We start from the raw sequence: 12,300 nt of genomic DNA, 5'->3' as shown, positions 1-12,300 counted from the left end.
ATTCCAGAATCTACAATACTGAGCACTGAAGGTAATCAAATTAGAAATAAAAACTGGAAATTCTTATGGTGCTTTCTAATCTATTCTTTTGCTAGAGTAGGGCTCTTTCTTAGTACAGATATTTGTCTTTTTTCAGAAGTACTATTTTAAATCAGTCATGCAATTGGGCTAACATTCTTCTCCTTCGGGGACTTCTTCCTAAAGAAACACATTTCTATGGTAGGAAATCTTCCTTGCTTTGCAGGAGAGGTAACTTACCGCTGCCATGGAATTGATGCGGTCAATGTAGTAATCTGGCCAGCTGGTAGCAAGCTTATTAGGATCTTCTTGTTCCTGAAACAGTAAGTTAAAGAAGGTTACACAAGAAGCCTCTACAGGATGAAATGCCACTGTAGAACCACCTGGGATTCTTTAATGCACTGTTCTTTATTGTGGTATCTCCCTCCATGTTCTTGTATAATGTACATAGATGTGTGGCATGTATTACAAACATTTCTGAAAATGCACTGTCACCGTGGTGTGCCAGATAAAAAGAATCCCCTTCAGCTAAGGTTATTAAACACAGAATAAAAAAAGTTTGACAGTGACACGGTTATCTTCAGCATCTAAGCAGCAAACCTCATTCCCTTAAATATACTATGTTTCCAAGTAGAAGGATAGCCCATTTACAGATAACAGGTTTACATTTTGTAGCTTTACCTTGACAGATCTTATAAATTGTTTTGCCTCTCTACTGCTAGAGTGATGGTGGGATTCACCAACAAAGGGGTTTAACATCTGCCATGGAGGGAAAAAAAAAATCAATTCAAGTAAAAAGAAGCCAAAAGACTGTCTCATTTTGACATGATAAACCAAAACGAAGCTTAGACTGGACATTAGGAAGCATTTCTTTACCAAGAGAGTGGTCAGACACTGGAACAGGCTTCCTAGAGAGGTGATCGATGCCCCAAGCCTGACCGTGTTTAAGAGGCATTTGGACAATGCCCTTAATAACATGCTTTAGCTTTTGGTCAGCCCTGAAGCTGTCAGCCAGTTGGACTAGATGATCATTGCATGACCCTTGCAGCTGAAACAGTCCTATTCTATTCTATTCTATTCTATTCTATTCTATTCTATTCTATTCTATTCTATTCTATTCTATTCTATTCTATTCTATTCTATTCTATTCTATTCTATTCTATTCTAAAGTTAAGCACAGCTTCAGAACATCTGAAGGAACAGAACATCATTCCCTCAATTACAGTAGGAGCAGTATTAATCCTTCTATCTCTACCTCCCAAATAATCCACCTGAAATCATCTTTACTAGACTAAGCTCACCCAAGCTCAAGTTCTAAAAGAAGACCTACTCCTACTCAGGCACCAATTCTTCCTTATTCCTTGGCTCCTCAATGGAAATGACATTTCATTCTAATTGGTCTATTTATTTCAAGATAGGTGTAACAGCCATCGGCAAAATGACGGTTGGTTTCTAGGATCCTAATCTCCCATTATAAAGTACAAATAACTCATAGTAAGACTCCTAGAGAATGATAAGAGATTGGACCACTTGACTTATCCTAAGGATGTCCAAAGATGTATGAAGACTGTGGATCTCACCAATGTTGCCTGTGTATGAATGCTTACTCAAACTAGAAAAGTTATGCTAGAAGATATACAGAAAAATATTAAATGTGTAGGTCTATCAGAGTACCTCAGCTATTCCATAACTGTTTCATTTGTAGATGAGAAATAGCTCTACATGCTCCCTGCTGAGCATGAATTCAGAAAATACCTTGCTACCTGACAAGTTCCTGTCAGGCTACATACCAACACATGGCAACAAATCTGCACAAATGAAAATCTTCATATTTAGAATTAAATATAAAATCACAACTGAGACTTGGATTCCTTCATTCCTTCCCCTCTCTTTGTTCCACTGGCCTTTCAACATAAAGGAGTATCTCCATTCATGATAATGACAAAACAGCTTTGCTCCCATCTAGCAAAGGACTGCAGTACAGACACATGCTAGAGAGATGACAACCCTTTATTCAGCCTTTGCATGCAACTGAACAATTAAGAACAGAAGATTTAAACAAAGCGTTGTATAGTAGACTACCACTGTATGAAAAATATGGGAGGCTGGAAAAGTGTCAAGAGATACCAGTTACGTCCACAGTTGCTGTGCACCCACCACCCCATAATAATAAATGGTGCCATTAAGAAAAAGGTGACCTTCCTCAAATTAAGTGAGGAGTTCCGAGCTTTTCCTTCATTCCCTTTCCTGGCCACAATCAGCAGCAGTCTGATGGACCCAAACCCCTGCCAAACGGCACATTAGAGAAATATGCAACTCCCTACCAATAGCCAGTTAGAATTGCCACACCGCATGTTATTGGTAGACTGCCTTCTGCTGCTCCTTTTCTGTGGAGAATGCGTGGTGGCATTCACAACCCTGACAATGGTTTCACACTCGGCAGACCTTAACCACCCGTGCAAAAGTCAAAATATGACCTTGCTGACGGAAACATAAATTAAAACATACAAGAGATAAATACAGCATTATTTTTATAAGATAATCTTATCATCCTCAAAGAGAACAATAGAGATGGAGAGCTAATCCAGAGGCAGTGAAGTCAGGTCATTCTGCAGGGAACCAGGTTGAACCACCAGTCTGTAGTGCCGGGTATGCTCATATGCCCTTCTGAAATTTTTCTCTGCATAGAATCATGAAAGCACAAGCGACATCTATAATTGTTTGCAGAGTACAAGTGACAAGAACGTTGTCAGAACAGGGCATACATATGTTCCCTATACTTCTTCTGCCTCTATTCTGAACTCCAAGAAAAAAGCACATGTAAATTAAGGACTGCCTGGATCCATCCTTTATATGCTGAAATAAGCTGCAATACCTTTTCTCCTTAAAATTCTTTAGGGAAAAAAATAATATATAAAAGCTGGAATGCAACAACTAACCTTTCTAGATGTCTAGTTTAGACATGCAGGCTGAAGAGTATTAGGATAGATACACCAAAAAAATAAATCAGAATTCTGAATAATTTCCTACCTGAACCCAAATGATTAGAAATTTCACATTCAGAACCAAGGATAAGAGAACTCTGACGTGCTAAAGTATATTTGTATATGTGGTTAGCTTGGCAAATGAGATAAGGTCCTTGGTGTAGCCTGCTTTTGACCATTCTCTGTCAATTACAAATTGGTCTGAACTCCGAGTCTGAGTCTTATGTTTTGGTTTTGTTTTTAGTTAGAACTGGGAGAAAACAGGTTTCATTAGAAGACAGCAAGTGTGAGCTTTCTTCCTGAACTGAAGCTGTACATTGCTGAGGTCAAAAACATTTTAGCAGATATTCCACTATGGAATCCCCACTTTCTGAAGTTGGTTTGGCCCAGAAGCATATTAAGCAGAACAGTCCATCTAATTTCAGTTGTCCTTCACACTCCCTGTTCGGACCAGAATTTTATGGCTGTCAATGTGTGTTTTACTTCACTAGAATAAATGTGATTATATACTTAAAACTTGGCACTCCTTTTCTAATATGAAGCCCCAGAAAGCTACTTATACTTGGGATGAACATACAGATTTTTATCTAGCCCCATGAAATCATTAGGTGGCACAATGTTATTTATAGCAATCACCTGGGCAACGTTTTCAAAAGAGAGACAAGTTCACACCTGAAGCATCAGACCCATTGGAAAAAAAAAAGACATCATTATCCAAATCATGCAGGTTCTGCCCAAGATACAAAATTGCTGTATCATGCTTCCTCTCAGAGAGGGGAAGATAAGTCGAAAAATGGAAAGCAATTCAGGGTGTGGGGTGTGTGTATGTGTGTTTGTTTTGCTTTTTAATGTCTTCAAGGTTTTGACTCTTAAATAAAACATACGAGAAAACTGCAAGGCAACTTGATGATAATGGCAAAACCCTTCCAGGAGACACAGAGAAGGGGGGGGAAAAAAAAAAGCCAGACCAAGAAATGAGGCCCTAATGTACAAAGCCACATAGGTATCAAAAGCTGGAAACAATAACCCATCTGTATAAGGGAAAACATTAGCTGAAGGAATCTATTAAAGCAAAGCCTTCTTTTAGCTCCTTGAATAGTGTAAATATTACATTAAAAAACAGACGTCAGCTTGTGGACTTTATAAGGGGCCATATCATTCTTCACTGGAGTAACCACTATGTAACTGCTGTGAAAACAGGATCTTGATACTATACAAGCCTGCAATATAGCCAAGGTATTATATAGGCTTTGACACTAATTTGGACGGGCTCCATGCCTTGATGGAAAGTGGAACGTATGATTTCATCCCAAATAGGACTAAATGGAGTTCTGCAAATATTTGGACCATCTGAACCAATCAAAATGAAACAAAATAAAATGAAGTATTGTGTGCACAGCTCAGCTGATCCTGAAAGCCTTTTTGCGAATCCTGGGAGACCTGGTCTGCTGGGCAAGCTGTTCTCTAGAGTCCAGAGACCATTAGCGGCTGCCATGTCAATGGCACAAACATTTGCAATACAAAGACTGCCATCATAACAGACGTAATCAAGAATTATAGACCACCGCCTTTGTTGAGAGACTTTCTACAAAGAAGTACCAAACACCAGTGTTACAGAAATCTTGTGGAAATGCCAGATGTTCATGGCTGAGTGGATCATGAAAACAAAAGACAGCATTTATATGGTGGGTGCTTCTTTCAAGATGGTTTCAGTCTTGAAAGAAACAGCACAGGGAAAACCTGAACAGCAACTGCCTGCACTGAAGTTCTTTTGTGGCAAGCACTGGGTTTTGGTTTCCAGTGATGACATATTGGTATTTTACTCTGCACCAAATGGACCCCAAACAATGTTGAGCAGTTCTCTAGAGCGTGTCCTGAAAATCTGAGTATGCCAAAGCATTAATAAATGCATCAACAAAATCAGCAACTTTACAAGGCTTCTTTCATGCAGATGAAAACAGGGAGACATATATGGTGACGTGACAATTAAAACTCATCCAGGAAATCACTGGCAGAGTTAGGAACAGACAGTGATCTGACACTGAATCCAGCACTCTCTTATTTCTACCATCATTTATATCAGGTTGTTTTTATGCAATGTAGACAAATCCTAACTCCCTGGGACCAGCAGGTGCTTGGCATCCCTGGGTATCCAACCATTTCACAGACTTTGCCACTAACTGCACACACACCCCTGTGATAAATTGCCAGGGCTGATGATTCATGAAACCTTCTAACATGTAAACAAAAATAACACTTCCTCCTTGAACAGATGCATCGAGAAACACACCATATGTTACGGATGTCATGCCACAAGCATGGGTACTATTGGGATGACATCTATTCATTGGCAACAAGACTTCCTTCTCAAACTCATCTCCTCAGAACTACAGACAGCTGACCTTCCTGCTTTGCACTGTTCAGAACGGAATGGGAACAAGCCACGTAGCTAACGCTGCAAAGCATGGGTTTAAAATCTTTCTTGGGCAAGGAACCGTGATACCATTTACTGAGCTCCTCTCTATATCAACAAAAACAGCGTGCAAACACAGATGAAGAACATGAGACGAGGCTACTGTAATATAAATTCCTGTTCCAGCTTGTTCACTAATCGTGTCCAGACACTGCATGCTCAAGTTTATACTTGGGTCAAAAAGAATTGCATTTGCTTGCAAAAGCCACATTAAGGTTAGTGAGGTTCCTCCTCACAACAGCCTGCACACATCATTCTAGTACCTCACAGAGCTGAAAGACAGGTTATTTTACCTGGTGTGAAGGGTCAGCATCATAACACACAGTTCAGAAAATATAAATCACAGATTTCAAGTCATTATAAGAAGCTGATACCTTTTTAGAAAAAGTTAAATACTTTATTTGTCATACTAAGTCCCTGTAGCTATTTTTATCATACTTCCTATTAAAAGTCAATGGGAACTGAGATCCTGATTACAAATAAGCGGGCATTTTTCAGTGTAGGGGTTTCTTTTTGTTTGTTTGGTTGGTTGGTTGGTTAGTTGGTTTGGTTTGTTTTCTCCAAGGCCAATTCACTGAAACTTTAACTTTTAACATAACTTACACCAATTGAGAGGAAAGCTCAGAGATAAAGTTTCTCTGCTTCTGGATGAAGTCCTCCCACACTCTTCAGAACAACACCTTAGCTGGTAAAATGTTCATGACCCTTGATTTCCACATGAATATTCTGGCCACTACAAACAAGGTGGGTTTTTTGTTTGCTTGGAGGGTGGAAGATGGTTACCACTTGCACTTCATTTCCCAAAAGCGCTACGCTTCTCCCTTCAGGTGCTTTTAAAAAAGATGCAGCTTATCACAACATCTGCTATTAATGCTGAATACAACACAATCTTGTAACACCTTGCACTCTACACTGTCAAAGGTCCTTAAAGAAATTCACATATTAGGTTTTTCAGCCTCTCTTTCAGTAAGATCAGCAGAAACAGGGAAAATGGGATGCAGACAATTACACAGTTCCCAGTTACACAGGCAATCTGTAGCACAGCCAAGAATCAATCCACGCTCAAGTACTGCACCCTCATCGAAATCACTGTTCTCTTTTTTTTCCACAACTGACTTACTGACTTTTCTTCACTTTAAGGGGAAGTTTGGCTTTCAAGGAAACTTTTACCTGTTCATTAACACACTGTCCATCCTAACGGCTGTGTCTCAGTTCAGAGCAGCCAAAGTTGCATAAATAAAAAGCACTTTCATTAGAAGACACAAAATGTGTTTGATCTGCTGTGGGTTGAAATACTAATTCAGAAGTGGAACTAAAATACACCTAAACTTTTCAGACAGTTTACACCTCCAGAAAGCCAACCATGTCCCAAGAGATGCTAATTTTGAAACAGGACAGACCATAGGACTGAGCCGTTCACTAGACAGATGTGGTCACTGCCCCATTTCTCAGACTCCATGACTAGCATTTACACAAATATTCTCAGGGTTTCAGGGAGGGAGCTATATCCAAGCTTTTTAAGCACAATTTATACAGAGTGAGAAAAACAGACGTTAGTTCTATCCCTGGAATTAAGCTATTGATGTGCAGATAATAATCCTTCTCCCACAAAAGCAGTCTACAGTATAACTTATTAAAAGGGAATATTAATTACCAGTTGGAGCATGCAATTGCCTCTCATAAAGGTCAGGTATAGCCATATATGCTTCCAGTTCCCTGGATTATGACACAAGAATATTTTACCTAACAGACTATAGGATTTTTTTTTTGTTGTTGTTTTTTGTTTTTCTTAATTTAGCCTGATCTTTGTCCTTCTGCCAGTAACTTGACAAACCTAATAATGACCTCTGATGCTGGTTACTAACCAGCCTTTCAAAGGAAGAATCAAAGGCTTTGTATTATTATTTATATGACAAAACGACTTATAATGCCAAACTGTGGAACTCACTGTTACAAAATATAATAAAGTCTAAAAGCATAAAAGTGAAAAAGGGATATATTTATGAAGGATGAGGATTTGTCCTTAGAAATCTTTTCATAATACTGAGAGAAGCTTCTGAATTTCTGCTTCTGCTGCTGAAATTCACCAGCCTTTAGAAATTAAAATGAATGCTACCACAGGCTGAAAAACTTTCCAGTAAAGTTAAATATATGCTTTGTTTTGAACTGCTTATTCCATTCATCACCTCTTTTGTTTCCCAAGCACCCATTGACATTGACATAGCAACTCTAGAAGTTGTACATTGTATACACGTGATGTGTCATTTCCAACCTCATCGAACACTCAAAAACACTTCAAATAAATTACTGCTAACTGGTATCAATCTAATGGAGATGAAGGCCATGCTTTTATTTCTTATCTTCCAGAAAACATGCCAGATCCATTGTGTACACACACACAGAGATTTATAATGTCTCATGGAAAGTGGACTGGAATGCCATACCTGGCAGGTGGAAAGGTTATTGGTGCAGTGTTATGAGCTGAAGATAAGAATTAATTTTTTTCTGAAATCTCAGTAGTCTTAACCACTGACTTTAATTAATTGTGTAATTGTAGTGTTTAAACCAAGATTAAGTTTTACAATAACCATGTCTGGCACAAGACTTACTATAGATTACTGATGGAGAGAATCCCACTTTAAAGAACTTTAAATTACAGCACGGTTTTAAACTTTTTACACTTCTGGTTTTAAGAACCTTTCATCTTTTTTTCTGTTGGCTTTTTATCATTCTCTCCAATAAAGACAGATGTAAACTTGCTGCCAGCACTGACTTGCATCAGCCTCCTCTTATAGTTTACAGATTGTACAAGTGTGTTTGTCCCTCTTAAAGCATATTTAACCCTGCTGTAGGATGGGGATCCCACCATCACCAGGCGTTGATTTATGGGTACAGTGTAGTGACCAAAAGGACAACTTGTCTCTATATTTACAGAGCTACTTAAATGTACGGCTGAGGCCACACTGAATTATGCAGTACCTTCAGCCCTCAGGACAAAGCTTTCTTGCCAAATTGATGACTACTGACATCACACATTGTTACTCCACTGAACATTTTACCTTTGTCATGGAAGTTGATCTCATGTTGGATATGTTCTCCTGACTCTGTTGCTGTCTAAAGGTTATTCTGTCCTATTAACTAAAGTTCATGCTCATGTTTAAAACCTCTTACATGCTCTACTTTTCACAACTGGTATTTTGCAGTTGATAAGTGTATAATCTGAATAATGAGCTGCCAATTAAAACAATTAATGAATTCCCTGGTCTTCCAATGAAGAAGATCTCAGGAGTCTACCTTCCCCCAGCCCGTTCTTTATACTTCTTTTGGAGGTGAAGGGAAATATCCACTATGGAGGATCCTACCAGTCAGGAGGTCATTTCATTATCATTCTAGTCAGATGGTCTTCAGGAGAAGACAAAAAGTTTCTCATGGTCACAGCCTGCTCTCCAGGCGTGTGGCTGTGGACTTAGATTGTACTCCTGAACCACAGCTCTGTCCCCACAAACCCGCGGCAAGCCTGAGGTCAGGGTCAAGGTTCTGCAGTGATTCCTGTGGCAGATGAAGCCAAAAATTTGTCACTACCCCAACAAATCCTAAGCAGTAGCAGTGGGCCATAGTCTATCTTTTCATTCACATCCATGCTCTGCATTGTCCCTACTCCTTTTTACTCTGTGTTATGTAAGAGTATTGTTTGTACATCTCCATTCCAGCGTTAACCCTGTTCAGCTTGCAGTCAACATGCTGTGGACACAGCTTACCTTGGTCCCTTTCCAACAGTACTGTTTCCAACTGTATCCTTACCCAGCTAGTATTTACGTCATTTGGACCGTCTCCTTCCTCACTTCCTTTCCTCCTCCTGGCATTCTTTAGGCAAAGTGAAAAGCCACAAAAGAGCCCAGCCTGCGTAACTGAGCCTCCTGTCTGCCACATGCCAGCACTGAAAGTTTATATTTTTGTCCTACTCTGTTTATCTCCAGCAAGCAACCACTTACAATCTTTTCTAAATAAAATGAAGTCACTTATCATTCATGGCAATCACCCTACATGTTGCCTGATGATGGGAATGATATGTCACTGACTGTGCTCAAAGACACAAGGAACTACCCTAGGACACACCTACCTAGAGCCAGCACAGCTACCTAGGACAGGACAAGTCCCTCTGGGAGCACACAAAGAATCTGTAAATGCCAAAGTCTAAAAGGTTTCTCTTCACTGTCCCTCTGCCGGCGACAATGTGGACAACATGTCCACTATCTGTTTTTCCAGTGACACTGCTGCTTGCTGCAGTTCACGTCTGCGCCTTTACTAAGAGGGGTGACAGATGATGTTAGTTGGTGAGAGCAGCCACGTATTTTCTATTTGTCTCCCTCCTTTAACATCCTTCACTGCTGAAGAAACAGTAAAGTTAGGAGCTGTTGGACAGGTGAACAAAGGGATAAATTCAGACTGAGACACCCATGGCTTTTAAGTTGCTAATGCAATATGTGAGTGTACCATTTGGTTGCTTTGTCTGTCTCTCCCCTTTCCATAAACTCAGGTAAAACTGTTTCCTTTCTCCCGGCCTTCATTTCTCTCGCCTATTACGTCTGCAAAATGCAGATGACTCAATATCACGGAAGACTGTGATTTTCACTTCGATTCAGGTGCATAGCTGAAACTGTCACATCTGACTGAATAGAACTGAAACAATCCTCCAGAACAGTAGAAATAATTTTTTTTCTTTCTCTTCATGGCTGTCACTAGATCTTGGCAACAATTATTTACTGTGCCTGTTTATGAACTTTTCTCTGAAAAGATAGGGAATTCAGTAACTCTTCCTGCTCAGTATTCACTGGCTTTTGAAAGGCTGGTGAGCATTCAATGAAATTCAGAATACAGAGAAGAGTGAGCCCTAGTCTGAGCGAACTCTGCTTCTCACATACCAGAGAAATATACTAGTTATTTACATATTCTTTGCTCTCGCTTATCCACCTGAGACTAATCTGAATGGTGAGAACTACACAGTACACAGCATTTATTATTATTATTATTATCATTATACACTATCAGCAGGACTGACTCATATTTGGTTTGTGAAGACCCAGAACTTTTGCAAGAGGACAGACGAGGACAGAACATAATTCAGCGGCAGCAACCAAATCACACAATCAGCATTTACATGTATTTCCCATACAGCAGAATTGGATTGCTCACCATTATTTTTCTTCTTAATACAGCAAGTTACACCGTCTTAGTAGGATGACAGCTGGATAAATGTTTTCTTTTTTTTTTTTTTTTTAACTCTCTTCCCTCCCTCCCCCTTCTTCTTTTTTTCCACTGTAGGGTCAAATCTGCTCCCACTGAGCTCTCCGAAACTCCCACAGAATGCAAGCCAAATGCAAAACACAGCATTAGGCATGATGATGACAATTTTCCAACTATCACTGTATAAACTCAGGACTATTTTGGGTCTGATTTTTGAGAAGTGTTGAGTGCTAACTTCAACTGGAGCACTAGTAGCACACCTGAAAAATGCAGAACTGCAAGGTGGACACCCTAATTTTACATACTCAGAATATCTATAGCAAATATCATGGCAATTTCATGGAGTTTATGTCTTCAGCAGTGTGAACAAAAGAGCTGGGAGGGCATTTTCTAAGCAACAGCTAAGCTTTCTTGTTGGTAAGAGAGAGGGAGAGGGAGGAAGAAACTAAAAATATTCCATGCTGTTCCCATGGGGGGTGGGGAAGAGAAGACTTTTTGATTATACATAAATAAATATATAATTTCAGGGCCCTGACCCAAAATAACCTCTTATACCAGGATAAATAAATAAGCCTGTAATTGTTAGCATTGCAGCATGGAAAATATAAACCAAGTAAAATGAACGATTTGGAAAAACTCCTTATCTCCTGTTACGTCTGCTACAATGTGGTCTTTTAGGTATCACGATTCCAAGCTGTAATAATGGTATATCAGCTGAATTGTGCAAGCATTTTTGCTTCCTTGACACCAAATTCATCCTTTAAATCACTACAAGAGTGACTCCAAGAAAAAAAAATCTTATTTTTAAGAGGTGTCTCACATCATTAAGCCTACTAGCCTACTGTACTGTTTCTCAGACTAACCACTTGCTGTAGAAGGGAAAATATCAAGGAAAATAACATCAAGACACAATTTCAGGAACCTAATGATAACCCATACAAAATGGCCAATATTTTCTCAGGTATGCTGACCTACACAAGGATTAATAGGGTCAACATCCACAAATCTATACTCATGTGAGATGAGAAAAAAGCCTAAATTCGTTATATGGAACTATAAAAGAATGAGGTGGTGTCTTATATGAATCTTAAGTCTTATTCTTCCAGCAAGAACACATTCTCTGCATTAAATTATGTAGAAGGAAATGTATGTCATTTTAGGCTTTATTCTACAGTGTATTAACCATGGTACCCAACTTTGGGAGCTACTACTTCAGCCTGCAGTACATGTTAAGAGGTGCCATTAATCAAACAGCTCTTTCACACTGAAAAGACCCAAGTACACCACTAATCAGGAAACGCGTGCATTTGCTGCACTAGTGACACTCTCGCTGCATTGTGTTGTTTCCCATTATGTCCTGTGCTTGTCATAGGCCAGAGTTTCTGAATTTAGTGCTCTAAAGCCTACTTGCGTTTATAACAGAGTAAGTTTTGAAGCCATGTGCCTGTCTTCCATACCTACACTAAAGATACTGGAATGACCCAATGTCAGCATCAAGCTAACAAATCATCCTAAACATCTGAGCATGAAGTCATTCTGTTAACAGAAAAAGGAACAGATGGTGGTGGGAAAAAAGCAAGT

At 39.4% G+C, this 12,300-nt stretch overlaps 1 protein-coding gene across 4 annotated transcripts in view; it reads right to left on the bottom strand.

The window, feature by feature from the left end:
• The window catches only part of DAAM2 (dishevelled associated activator of morphogenesis 2), a 214,309-nt gene that overhangs the window by 85,564 nt on the left and 116,445 nt on the right, over positions 1-12,300 (bottom strand). For all 4 annotated transcript variants that reach the window (XM_064446028.1, XM_064446025.1, XM_064446027.1 and 1 more), the window contains one exon: positions 259-333. In XM_064446028.1, the coding sequence (XP_064302098.1) occupies positions 259-333 (75 nt within the window). The remainder of the gene's footprint in view (positions 1-258; positions 334-12,300) is intronic.

This window comes from Phalacrocorax carbo, chromosome 3, assembly GCF_963921805.1.
Source record: "Phalacrocorax carbo chromosome 3, bPhaCar2.1, whole genome shotgun sequence".
Lineage (NCBI taxonomy): Eukaryota > Metazoa > Chordata > Aves > Suliformes > Phalacrocoracidae > Phalacrocorax > Phalacrocorax carbo.
This window is presented reverse-complemented; position numbering and strand designations above follow the sequence as displayed.